The sequence below is a fragment of the Triticum aestivum genome, chromosome 4A (genome assembly GCF_018294505.1).
Source record: "Triticum aestivum cultivar Chinese Spring chromosome 4A, IWGSC CS RefSeq v2.1, whole genome shotgun sequence".
NCBI classification, from domain to species: Eukaryota; Viridiplantae; Streptophyta; class Magnoliopsida; order Poales; family Poaceae; genus Triticum; species Triticum aestivum.
In genome coordinates this window covers 632786036-632800534 of record NC_057803.1, presented here as the reverse complement: position 1 = coordinate 632800534, position 14499 = coordinate 632786036, and the positions used below count along the sequence as shown (strand labels likewise).

At 43.7% G+C, this 14499-nt stretch overlaps 1 protein-coding gene across 1 annotated transcript in view; it reads right to left on the bottom strand.

The window, feature by feature from the left end:
- LOC123084150 (galactokinase) overlaps positions 1–14215 on the bottom strand; it is a 49490-nt gene extending 35275 nt beyond the window's left edge. Inside the window, exon 1 of the mRNA XM_044505906.1 lies at positions 13831–14215. Within this exon, the coding sequence (XP_044361841.1) occupies positions 13831–14215 (385 nt within the window). The remainder of the gene's footprint in view (positions 1–13830) is intronic.
- Between the last annotated feature and the right edge of the window lie 284 nt (positions 14216–14499).

The window sequence follows — 14499 nt, the reverse complement described above, 5'->3', positions numbered from 1 at the left end:
TCAATATACTCATATATAGATGACCTAGTCATCGCCATTTGCTTGATAGATGCTAGAGTGTTTGTGCATGCTTTGCCACATACTTCATTTGCTATCTTATTGTGTGAGCATGTTGATTGCATATTTTTCTCATTCAAGGACATCCTTTTGTTGCTTTGATTGTTTGGTTTTTCTTTCTACCAAATGGATGGAAAAGAATGCCTAAGTACTCCCTCTAGCTATCTATGCTTTCTCGTCTCAAACTCTTTTCATGCTACATCACAAAGTTTGAACAAGTCGAATTCGGACCCTCCGGGTGAGGAGCACTCGGAGCCACCGATCCGTCAAGGGCTTAACTTCCAAAACCTCTCAATGACATCTCGGTCTGACCGATTCATTCTCCTTGGTCTCACCGAACTCATTGGGATGATCTAGGTTTTCACCTTAGTGCAACCGATAAAAACAATTCGGTCACACCGAGTTGCAGCAACCGCTTGCAGTTCTACATCTCGGTGCCACCGACTCGTTCCACTCGGTCACACCGACAGTGACTGAGTATATATATCCATGGGTTGAAATTTTGGAAAATTCTCCAAACTCTTCGTTCGCGCCTCCCAGCTCTGTCGCCCCCTTGGTCTTCGAATCTTCGCCGTCATTGCCGGCGACCTCCTACCACTAGACTCCGTGCCGTCAACGGGATTCTCATCCGCCGTTGTCACCGTAGCGAGCTCATCGCCAAGTTAGGGTATGAACTCGACCCCTTGTGCAATCTTTAGCTCTGATTCTTGCACTAAGGACAATGCCATGATTCTTGCCACGATTGAAATAGCTCTACCCAACCAAAACTTCCTTTAGATTAGTTTTGATCCAAAAACTTAGGGTTAGGTTTCCGCCGAACTCATCTCGGACCGACCGATTTGAAGAATTCAGTCCCACCGATTTGGCCTAGGCCATTGCACATGTACTACTCGGTCTGACCAAAGTATACAAATCGGTGTGACCGAGTTTACTTTCTCAGTGAAACCCTGGCATCTCAGAGTCACCGAACTGTGTCTCGGTCTGACCGATTTCACATGTTTAGACTCTAAAGTTGCTTCGGTGTCTCCGAGTTTGTCATATCGGTAGCTCCAAAATGCTTTCTGTAGAAAACTAAAATTAAGTTTTTGAGTCATTCTTTTTGCGAAAATTGATGTGCTTTGTGATGCTCATCTACTCTACTATACCCATCTGTTCACAGGGTCAGTTTCAGCCATGTCAAAACACAGTGATAGCCAGAAAAAATCAGAGGAGCAGGCAAATCTAAGTGAGGGCACTAGTCCCTCCAATAGCAGCTATGATGAGGGTAGCAGAAGCACCCCAAGCAACCTGCCTAAGACTGCAACCAGGCAGAGAAGGAAGAGAACCTCAGAATCTGAAGATGAAGATTTTACAGTTGATGAGGACGTCACTTCCAAGAAGAAAGTGATCAAGAAGGAACAAGTTGCTGCTGCTGCCATCAAGCTTGGCATGAAGAAGAAAGCTCCTGCCAAGAGAGTTCCTATGTCAAAAGTCAGAGCCCCAACTCAAGCTGCAACTAGTGGTGCTGGAAAAGAGAAGAAGGAAAGAAAAGGAGGAAGATGGTGCAAGCTTGTTGATACAATGGGTGAGTTTGAGAAGCATTCATCTGATGAAGAAGATGATGAGGAGGAAGAAGCTGCTGCACCTCCACCCAAATCTCAGAAACTTATGGGAGATGCTATCAAGTCTGGGGCTACTCCATCCAAGCCCAAGACAGCTCCCAAGTCATCAGTTCAAGCCCTAAAGCCTACTGTGCCTAAGAGATCTACAAGAAACATCCCAGCTGCTGAGAAGAACAAGGCCCTAGTGCCTGAAGTTCAAGAAGAGGAAGAGCCCCAAGTGCTCAGGAAGCTTAAACCTAAGATACCAGATCATGATGACACTCATCCAATTGCAGAGAACATGAAATTGAGGGAAGATGCATGTCTCAGACTATGGAGGCAGACAGACACTACTAGGAAAAGGGCTACTAATGGCGCACCAGTTTTGCCTACTAATGGCGCATCACTGGTGCGCCATTAGTATCACGCCACTAGTATTTTTTACTAATGGCGCACCACTGGTGCGCCATTAGTATAGGCCACGGTGTGCCATTAGTATAGGCCACGGTGCGCCATTAGTATAGGCCACTGGTGCGCCATTAGTATAGGCCACTGGTGCGCCATTAGTATTTTTGAATTTTGAAGGCGGGAAAATAGTAGTGGCGCACCGTCTAACCCCCACCGTGCGCCATTGCTATTTTTGAATTTGGATCTGGATCGTGATTTTTTTGCCCATTTTTTGCTCGTTTTTTTGCTCGTTTTTTGGCAGATATTATTTCAAATTTTGTTCCTGTTTTTGGATCTTGTACGTTCTTTTGTCGTGTTCTTTTGCCGGAGAGGAGTTCACCAGAGAGGAGGAGGAGGAGGTCACCGGAGAGGCGCTCGCCTACATCACCGGAGAGGAGGAGGAGGAGTTCGCCGGAGAGGAGGAGGAGGAGCTCACCGGAGAGGAGTTCACCGGAGCATCGGAGAGGAGGAAGGAGAAACCATGAGGGGATGGGAGGAGAGGAGGGAGGAGGAGCTCACCGGAGAGGAGGGAGGAGGAGCTCACCAGAGAGGAGGGAGGAGAAACCATGAGGGGAGGGGAGGGGAGGAGAGAAGGGAGGAGGAGGTCGCCGGAGAGGAGGAGGAGGAGGAGGTCGCCGGAGAGGAGGAGGGTAGTATGGTGGAGGAGAGAAGGGAAGATGGAGTGGAGGAGAGGAGGAGATGGAGTGGAGGAGAGGTGGAGGAGAAGAATGAAGAGGTAAGGAGGAAAGGACCATGCCCAGCCATATATACGACATAGTAATGGCGCACCGCGGGCAGGTGCACCATTACTAACTTTTTTTTTATTTTTATTTTTTTTTGAATTTTGAAGGCGGGAAGATACTAATGGCGCACCATGGGAAGGTGCACCATTAGTAACTTTTTTTTTATTTTTTGACTTATTTTGAATTTTGAAGGCGGGAAGATAGTAATGGCGCACCATGGGTAGGTGCGCCATTAATAAGTTTGAATTTTTTTGAATTTTTTGCCTCTCCAGATCTTAAAAGCCCCGTATCTTTTTTTCTGTTAGGTTTTTGAGGATTTTGAAAATGTTTAACGGGGTTCCCCCATTTAAAATCGGATGTAACTTTTCGAGTAGATGATTTTTCATATAAAAAACTTTTTCATCCGAGTTCGTACGCAAAAGTTATGCCCATTTTACAAATTCTCGAGAGATTTCGCAAATAAAGTCGAAATTCATATTTGTAAATTTTCACAACAACTAGACCACATATCACATGGGAAACTTATTTTCTTTTATTTTTTTGACATTTCCATCATTTTATTTTATTTTAAAAAAAACTGAAAAGGCGGTCCACGGGGGGGGGGGGGGGGGGGTGTATTCGGTGGAAGTGGTGGCCAAGTTACTAATGGCGCACCATGGCATGGTGCGCCATTACTAGTTCAACTAGTAATGGCGCACCACTCCCACGGTGCGCCATTAGTAGTTTTGAAAAAAAAAATTTACTAATGGCGCACCGTGGATGTGGTGCGCCATTAGTATTTGGACACTAATGGCGCACCAACACATGGTGCGCCATTAGTATATAGTAATGGCGCACCACATGTCTGGTGCGCCATTAGTGTAAATTCCATCTATAACCCTTTTCCTAGTAGTGAGACCCCTATGCTACAAGGAGAAGGACTACTGTGGATTACAGGTTCCACGCCAAGGAGCAGCAGGATTTCTATGAGACAATTCTCCTGGATAAGAAGCCCATAGTCAGTGATATGAGATGGGTTGACTGGACATTCATTGATGACAATGAGGATGACTTCCCTAGAGTTCATGAGAGCTTCAAATGAATGAAGTAGACAAATTTGTTGGTCAGAAATTAACTAAATGGAATTATGAGATGGTCATGCAATTTTACTCTACAACTCACTTTTATCCAGATGGCAAGATAGTCTAGATGACTGAAGGTACAAGGTACCAATCCTCCATTGCTGAGTGGGCCAAGCTAATCAATGCCCCTGAAGAGGCTGAGGATGATACAGATGTTTATGCTAAGCCCAGGAAAGACCACAACTCCGTGGCACACATGTACAAGCAGATTCCTGATTCTACCTTGGATACACACAAATTTGGTTCCATTTACTATCTGTTGTCAGGGCTGCCAACCATCAACACCATATTGAGGCATACTTTGTTGCCCAAGTCTGGCGATGACAGGATGATTGGAGGGCACTCAATCAACTTGCTACACATGTTTCATGTGCCAGAGAAGTTCAAAGTGATGACCTTGAGTGTTGAAACTATCAAGAGGACTGCAGAGATCAAAAGAGGTCATGTGGATATGCCCCACACATTCAGATGCTCATCAACTCCAAGATGGGCACATGCACATATCTACTAGACAGAGAGCACCTTCCCCTGAAGCCAGACTTTGAGGACAATGTAGTTTTCATGGATGCCTCACATCCTACATCTGTAGAGGGTCAGGAGAAGAGATAAAAGGCAAAAGCAGCAAAGACTTCCAAGATGCTAGATGCCTCAGCTGAAAATCCCAAGACCAAGCAGGACCAGCTCAGCTATCTGCTTGAAGCAACAGTGAGGATTGAGAAAGGAATAGCCACGTTGACTCAAAATCAAGAAAGTCTTAAGAGGATCATTGAAACAAATTTTATGATCTAGACTTGAAGGTCACAGAGATTCAGACCGCAGTTGAGCAACTTCAAGAAGAAGCAGAGGACAAGAGAGGAAGAACTACAACAGAGACATATCAGAGAGTGCCTAGAGCACAAAGGTCCGCAGCTATGCCAGTCAGTGACACAAGAGCTACAACATCAGCACCGACAGCCAGTGCCCCAGTTGCCCCTCCAATTGCAACTCCTCCAGTTCCCCAGACTTCAGCATAAGTTTTTGCAGATGTTGTCCTCTCCACGCCATCTTCGCACACCAGAGCTCCCGGAGATCGTGCTTAGAGTGCCGCATAGCACTATGCATTTTCAAGCTTTTTGGTAACTTGTAGCCAAAGGGGTAGAAAGTGTATAGATCATAGGCTTCGAAAGAGTGTGTGTTTTGCGTTTACTTGCCTCTCTTCCTACTTGTTTTTGTTCGTTTGGTTGCTACAATATTTATGCTTGTGTGTGAGATACTCTTATGATCATGTGTTTGATCATATTATGCTTTAATGTGTGTGCTTGAATGATGGTATCTTGTTACTTGTGTATGATCAATCATGTTTTCCTTGGTGATGAGTGCATGCTATTTATTTTCTATCATTTTGAGTGCTCCACCAAGATGTATGTGACATGGAAGAGTAATCCATGATCCTAATCGATTGTGCATTTGCATTCAAAAGCAAATTTTTAATAATGCACAAATTTAGGTGGAGCTCTTGCTTATCACATACTTCTCAAAGCGACGATATATTCCATTCATATTATCTTTTGTCGAAGCTTTGATCTATATGTTGTCATCAATTACCAAAAAGGGGGAGATTGAAAGTGCAACTAATCCCCGGGTGGTTTTGGTAATTCATAACAACATATAGCTCATTGAACTAATATCCATTCAAGTTGTATATTTCATAAAGTTCAATGATTGGCATGGCATGGACTAGAGATGTGGACCTCTCAAAATGCTAAGGAAAAATATTGGCAAAAGCTCAAGACTCTTCATTTCTATTTTAGTGATCCAAGATCACATTGAGTCCATAGGAAAAGCCAATACTATTAAAAGGGGATGAGGTGTTGCTTAATGGTCTACTTGCTCAAAATGCTTACTAATATGATCCAAAGCCCTCAACCACTTTCTCATATCCAGATATGTCCTAAACCTAATGTCAAACTCGGCCCCACCGATTTGATTCATCGGGTTCTTTTGACATAGCCACTGCTAGAAACCCTAATCAGTTCGGTCTAACCGATAGGGATTTCGGTCTCACCGAGATGGGATTGCAAACTCTTTGTTTCCTTTCGTAACATTTCAGTCTCACCGAAATGAGTGATCGGTCCCACTGAGTTCGCAATGCAAACTCTATGTTTCCCTTTCGTAACGTTTCGGTATCACCAAAAGGAGCGGTCGGTCCCACCAAGTTTTCCTGACCAACTCTCTATTTGCTCATTGCTGAAATCAGTCCCACCGAGTTCATGCAATCAGTCACACCAAGATGAGGTTTTGCCCTAACCCTAGCTCATCGGTCCCACCGAGTTGATCATGTCGGTCCCACTGAGAATCCTAACATTCACATTTTGAACTGAATTGGTCTCACCGAGTTCACCTATTCGGTCTGACCCAGTTGGGTCAAATGTGTGTAATGGTTAGATTTTGTGTGGAGGCTATATATACCCCTCCACCCCCTTCTCTATTCAAGAGAGGGCCATGAGAACGTGCCTACATTTCCACTACTCATTTTCTGAGAGAGAACCACCTACTCATGTGTTAAGACCAAGACATTCCAATCCAACCACTAGAATCTTGATCTCTAGCCTTCCCCAAGTTGCTTTCCACTCAAATCATCTTTCCACCATAGCCAAATCGGTGAGAGAGAGAGAGAGAGTTGAGTGTTGGGGAGACTATCATTTGAAGCACAAGAGCAACGAGTTTATCATCAACACACCATCTATTGCCTTTTGGAGAGTAGTGTCTCCTAGATTGGTTAGGTGTCACTTGGGAGCCTCCGTCAAGATTTTGGAGTTGAACCAAGGAGTTTGTAAGGGCAAGGAGATCGCCTACTTCGTGAAGATCTACCTGCTACCTCTTGAGCATGCGTTGGTTTTCCCTTGAACAGGAAAGGGTGATGCAGCAAAGTAGCGTAAGTATTTCCCTTAATTTTTGAGAACCAAGGTATCAATCCAGGAGGAGACTACACGCAAATCCCTAGTACCTGCACAAACAATTAAGAACCTTGCAACCAACGCGATAAAGGGGTTGTCAATCCCTTCACGGGCACTTGCAAAAGTGAGATCTGATAAAGATAATAAGATAAATATTTTTGGTATTTTTGTTGTATAGATTGAAAAGTAAAGATTGCAAAATAAACGGCAACAGAAATAGCACGTTGGCGGGAGATTAATATGATGGAAAATAGACCCGGGGGCCATAGGTTTCACTAGTGGCTTCTCTCAAGATAGCATATTTTACGGTGGGTGAACAAATTACTGTCGAGCAATTGATAGAAAAGTGCATAGTTATGAGAATATCTAGGCATGATCATGTATATAGGCATCACGTCCGTGTCAAGTAGACCGAAACGATTCTGCATCTACTGCTATTCACTAGTAGAAAAAGGGTAAAACGTGAAGCACATTAGTGCCGGTTTGAATTAGAGCCGGCACTAATGTGTACATTAGTGCCGGTTCGTGCCGGCGATCAATAGTACTGGTTCGTGGCGAACCTTTAGTACCGGTTCATGCCACGAACCGGTACTAAAGAGGCTGCATCAGCCTGCGGTCAGGCTATGGCCCCACCATCACCATTTAGTGCCGGTTCTTACCACGAACCGGTACTAATGAGTTTATGGCAAGCTGTTTTTAGTCCCACCTTGCCAAGAGAGAGGCAGTATGAGCGGTTTATAAGCCGTGAGTGCATAGACAATGACGAAGAGTTGCAATGCTCACCTACATGTTGATTAGCTTCAAGCCTTGCGGAATAGCATAGATTGCACTGAGCTATGTGCAGTGCAGTCTACACTATTCCGAATGGCTTGAAGCAAATTAACCAGCATTGCACCTCTTTTTATTTTTAATAACTTATTTAAACTCCGGACTTCTTTTGTGTTCAGTATGCAGCATTTAAAGCGACGTCATCAATTTCCAACATGTTCTGACATCATTTGTTGTTTTTTGGTCATTTACCTAATTGTTTAGAGAGCTAAATGACCGTGAAATTGAAAATCACTACAAAATGAATCCTGAAAATGTTGAAACTTGGCATGGTATCATCATATCACCCGCATAGCATGCGCGAAAGAGTAGAGAGGGTCACGGCAAAAACTGGACGCACTTCGTGTACAAACTGGACAAACTCTTTCCGAGTATCAGGGTTTCGGAGTCCGGAGTGGGTACTAATGTGCATCCCACCAATCAGGAAGAATCACACGTATCGTGTGTTTCTTTCTAGCTCTTGCGAGTCGTTGGATCAAGGGTGTGTTTCTTCCTAGCTCATGTGAGTCATTGGATCGAAACTACCACAATCACTTTGTGAGCCAGACGACCCTATATATAGCTAGCCCACCTCTCGCCTTCCCTGCATAAGTCTTTCAGTTCATCGACTACATACATCTACCAGTTCATCGACTGCATACATCTACCAGTTCATCGACTGAATACAAATCATTCGGATTCGCCATCATACGTCCAACCGTGCATTTGATATGCATATATATGCATCACGAGCCACGGTTGGGCTGTATGATGGCGATACCGATTGGTTTGTTCTAGATCCGACATAAAAGGTTTGATACAACTTCTTTTTTGTGACATAAGAGCTATCTCTGCTCCTACCTATTTTAGTTACACAACTACCTATTTGTGCCAAATTTTCACTTTTGCTGTTGCTCTTGCATCATAAGCATCCATGTTAACTGGACTTACAAGTAATGCAATTTAACCAAACTATCTTGTGATCTTCGCCAAGAGAGAGGCAGTATGAGCGGTTTATAAGCCGTGAGTGCACAGACAATGAAGAAGAGTTGCAATGCTCACCTACATGTTGATTAGCTTCAAGCCTTGCGGAATAGCATAGATTGCACTGAGCTATGTGCAGTGCAGTCTACACTATTCCGAATGGCTTGAAGCAAATTAACCAGCATTGCGCCTCTTTTTTATTTTTAGTAACTTATTTAAACTCCGGACTTCTTTTGTGTTCAGTATGCAGCATTTAAAACGACGTCATCAATTTCCAACATGTTCTGACATCATTTGTTGTTTTTCGATCATTTACCTAATTGTTTAGAGAGCTAAATGACCGTGAAATTGAAAATCACTACAAAATGAATCCTGAAAATGTTGAAACTTGGCATGGTATCATCATATCACCCGCATAGCATGCGCGAAAGAGTAGAGAGGGTCACGGCAAAAACTGGACGCACTTCGTGTACAAATTGGACAAACTCTTTCCGAGTATCAGGGTTTCGGACTATACAAAAATAAATAATGCAGAAAATAAAAAAAACTATACAAAAAAATTACTCAAAAATAAATAGAAGAAAATAAATAATGCAGAAAATAAAAAACTATATAAAAACTACTCAAAAATAAATAAAAGAAAATAAGTAATGCAGAAAAGAAAAAACTATAACAACAAATTTGTTGGCGCACTGCCCTGTGGGTCTACCAGACCTAGGGTGTGCAAATGCAGGCCCAGGAGGGCCAGCAGACTCACAGGGCAGCGCGGTTGGGTTTATAAACCAGTGCGGCTGCCCTTCGCCGGGCGAGGTGGGACTAAACTTTGGGGTGGCAGCGCAAGGCCTTTAGTACCGGTTGGTGGCTCCAACCGGTACTAAAGGCCCCCCCTTTAGTACCGGTTGGTGGCTCCAACCGGTACTAAAAGCCTTCGTTTCCCGCCGCTTGGCCTGGCGAAAATAGGCATTTAGTACCGGTTGGAGCCACCAACCGGTACTAAAGGCCCATCCTATATATATAGCTCTTACGAAAATTTCAGTTTCATCCCCACTTCGTCTCCAACCTCCACCGCGCGCGCCGCTCGATCCCGTCGTCGCCGCCCGTCGTCCGTCGTCATCGTCGCTGTCCCCGCCGCCGCCCGTCGTCGTCGTCGTCTCGCGCTACCGCCCCGAACACCGCCGCCGTCCATCGCCATCGCCGCGGCCGTACGTCTCTCTCTCGCTCCCGCACACACATACACACACATACACACACATACATACACACACATACACACACACACACCGGCGCCCCCGCCCCGTACGCCGGCGCCCCCGCTCGTACGTACGGGGCGGCGGCGTATACGGGGCCGCACACACACACACACACATATACCACACACACACGCATACACACACACATACACACATACGTACACACATATACGTATATATACACACACATGCATACACACACACACACATTTTTTTACTTATTTTCTGTTTTTTAGAAAAGTTAATTAGATGATCGAATGTTAGATTAATGTCGAATGTAGATGATGAATTAGCTAGCTAAATAGAAAAATTGTTGAACTAGAGATTGGAACTAGTTGAATAATTAATATAACTAGTTTATTTTTAGTAAGAAAATTTAGGTATATGAGATTAGAACTAGTGGAATAATTAATATAACTAGTTTATTTTTAGTAAGAAAATTTAGGTATATGAGATTAGAACTAGTTGAATAATTAATATAACTAGTTTATTTTAGTAAGAAAATTTAGGTATACGAGATTTGATGATCTAATTAAAATATTATTTGTTAATGAGTTTTTCTGTTTATTTAATTTTTTATATATTTTGAGTTTATATAAATGTTAGATTAATGTCGAATGTTAGATGAATTAGATAGAAAAGTTAAATATATAGTAATGTCAATTGAATATATAGTTAGATATATTAATGTCAAATGTTAGATGAACATATATTTGGCTAGATATAGGTGTTTAATATTTCACCTATATGAACTTAGGAAATGTCATCTGACGACGAAAAAGATTTTATTTTGTGCGAACACTGTGAAGACCAGCGCGGCCTATGCGACCAAAATTTCCTTGTTGATGGTAGGCGCTTCAGCATCAAGCTGGATGAGACATTCGAAGTTGATACAGTAAGTCACTTTGTCAATTATTATTTGAATGCAAAACTTATGCTTCATTTGCTTCAACTTATAATTTTAAATTTTCACTATTCTACTAGCGCATCCCCCTGCCATGCAAAATTTTTTGTCTTGGGTAAGATAGGTTTTAGTGCTATAGATGATATGGAGGTAAAGAGAGTTTACTTGAAGACGGAGCATGGGTATACTTTCAACGTCAAATTATATAATGGAGACACATACACCCATTTTGAATACAGAACTTGGCAAGCACTATGCAAGGCTTATGCATTTGAGCCTGTTATGGTAGACATGACCTACTACTGCCCCGGGGCTCAACTAAACTGCGAGGAGATAAGTCATTATGTTTCATGGCTTGAGGATCTTAATACTGTCAAGACAAATTTTTTTCCTAAACTTAGAAATGTTAGTATATTAATATATTAATTACTATACGATGTTGTTCAACAGGGACTTCCGATGACAGTTGTGCCTCAGTGGATCGAGACAAAAGGTCGCATGTCAATGGTTAGCTTACGACCAAGATTTCCTACATTGCACATGAGTGCATTCAGGATTTTTGAAAGCGAAGAATGCTTAATAGTGAAAGATTGAAGCAAAATTGTTAACGACCGCAGAGAAGTACTAGGGGGCAGTAAGGAGAAGCGCAACCCAAGATTAGGAGACAGATTCATCTGCATGCTCCAGTATGATGAATCAGGAGAGCTATACATGTTCTATGCTATTCTACCAGCTGAGAGGGAGTAGCAGGATCAGTAGCTACTAGTTCATGCTCTTAATTAGTACTTGTCTCATGTCCGTGTCCTGAACTTCGATCTTGGTGACGATTATGTTGAACTTGATGATATCTTTGCTTCTGTTACAAAGTGAATGTTTCCTCTTTAAGCTAGCCAGCATTGATGATGATTAGATAGCTAGCGCGGTAATGACTATGATGATTAAATAGTGGTAATTAGACGACTACGATGATTTTTAGCTAGCTAGAGTTTATTTATTTATTAATATGTGATGATGATGATGATGATGACGACTACAACTCATTATAACGTAAAATAATCCTAAATTAAATTGATAACACAAATTTAATTGAAAAATACAAAATAAAACAAAAACCCACAACCATTTAGTACCGGTTGGTGTTACCAACCGGTACTAAAGGGCTCCCGGCCCCCGGAGCTGGCTCGTGCCACGTGGTTCCCCTTTAGCACCGGTTCGTGCTGAACCGGTACTAAGGGGGGGGGGGCTTTAGTGCCGAAACGTTAGTGCCGGTTCCATAACCGGCACTAAAGGTCCTTACAAACCGGTACTAATGGCCCGTTTTCTACTAGTGATTACTCCACACATCGACCGCTATCCAGCATGCATCTAGTGTACTAAGTTCATAAGAACAGAGTAACGCATTAAGCAAGATGACATGATATAGAGGGATAAACTCAAGCAATATGATATAAACCCCATCTTTTTATCCTCGATGGCAACAATACAATACGTGCCTTGCTGTCACTAGGAAAGGACACCGCAAGATTGAACCCAAATCTAAGCACTTCTCCCATCGCAAGAAAGATCAATCTAGTAGGCCAAACCAAACTGATAATTCGAAGAGACTTGCAAAGATATCAAATCATGCATATAAGAATTCAGAGAAGAATCAAATATTGTTCATAGATAATCTTGATCATAAACCTACAATTCATTGGATATCGACAAACACACCGCAAAAAGTATTACATCGAATAGATCTCCAAGAGAATCGAGGAGAACTTTGTATTGAGATCCAAAGAGAGAGAAGAAGCCATCTAGCTAATAACTATGGACCCGAAGGTCTGTGGTAAACTACTCACACATCATCAGAGAAGCTATAGTGTTGATGTAGAAGCCCTCCGTGATCGATTCCCCCTCGGGCGGAGCGCCGGAAAAGGCCCCAAGATGGGATCTCATGGGTGCAGAAGGTTGCGGCGGTGGAAAAAGTGTTTCGTGGCTCTCGTGGATGTTTTCAGGGTATAAGAGTATATATAGACGAAAGAAGTAGGTCGGTGGAGCTACGAGGGGCCCATGAGGGTGGGGGCGTGCCTACCCCCCTCGTGGCTGCCTCGTTGCTTCCTTGACGTCCACTCCAAGTCTCCTGGATTGTTGTTCCAAAAATGATCCTCGCGAAGGTTTCATTCCGTTTGATATTCCTTTTCTGCGAAACACTGAAATAGGCAAAAAAACAACAATTTGCACTGGGCCTTCGGTTAATAGGTTAGTCCCCAAAATAATATAAAAAGGTATATTAAAGCCCATTAAACATCCAAAACAGATAGTATAATAGCATGGAACAATAAAAAATTATAGATACGTTGGAGACATATCACTAGCCTAGTGAGGCAAGTCCTTCGTGGGCGATGGCCATGGTGGGATAGACAAGGTTTCTTTTTCGTCGATCCTTCGTGGGTGGAGCCCTCCGTGGACTCGCGCGACCGTTACCCTTCGTGGGTTGAAGTGTCCATCAACTGGATGTACGATAGTACCACCTATCGGAACCACGTCAAAAATCTCCGTGTCTACATTGTGTTTGCCTTTCCATACCCCTCCCTTTACCTTCATATGCAATGTTTTACATTCTGCTGCTATACTCTTAGAATTGCATGTGTAGGTTGATTGCTTGATTTATGCTAAGTTGCTAAAATCTGTCAAGACTTAAAATTGGGAAAAGGCTAGATTTTTATTTGATCAAGTAGTCTAATCACCCCCCCTCTAGACCTACTTTCGATCCTACAACACCGCATGACGCTGCTCCGGCTCGCTGCTAGAGGTTAAATCCAGCTATTTAAGCTGGCCAACATCCCCCAACCCTAGCTCATCCACCTCCTCCCTCTCTACGCCGCAACACGAGCCCATCCGTCTCCTCTTGCACGCTCTCCGGCATCGCCATGGTCCGGCAAAAAATCACCACGTACACTATGCTCACGCCGGAGCGCCAGAGGCAGACCGCAAAGGAGATCCAGGCTAGGAGCCTCACCCGCATCGTAGCCGGGCTGCCTCCGGACTAGCCGAAACTGGAGGAGGAGGAGGAGGAGGAGGAGTAGCCGGAGGAAGGGGAGGGAGAGCAGCTGCCGGAGCCGACAGAGGTGGCAGATCCGGAGGAGGACGAGGCGGAGCAGCCTGCTCTGGAGTTCAACATGGAGTAGGCGGAGGCGGAGTTTGTTGTCGCCCAAGCCGTGCAGATGGCGGAGCAGCAGTCCATCCAGGATGAGGCCTATGTGGAGGCCAACTGGCAGTTCCTCCGACAGGAGCGAGCAGCCACTGACGCGCTCTTCGCCAAACTCGACGCGGAGATAGAGGAGGAGGTCGGAGCTACAGCTGCCGTCCATGTACCCGGAGCTGGGCATGGAGATAGTCGACATTTCGACGAGTAGCTAGGTGATCTATGTAGTATATAGGTTTTTTCCTTTGCATGCTTTTGTATGGATTTGAGAATCTAGTATGAGATTTTCGGATTCAGTTGTGCTAATTTGAGGACTGACAGGTCACTGTCCCCTGGCGCGTCCGCGGGCGTTTGAGGGGTCATATTTGTCATATGCGGTTGTAGATTCTATAATACTGAAGTGGATTGCTGAAACTGATCATTTTAAAGAGCTGAATGGATTTTAATCTACAAAACTCCATGCTATACTTTACTACTATTATA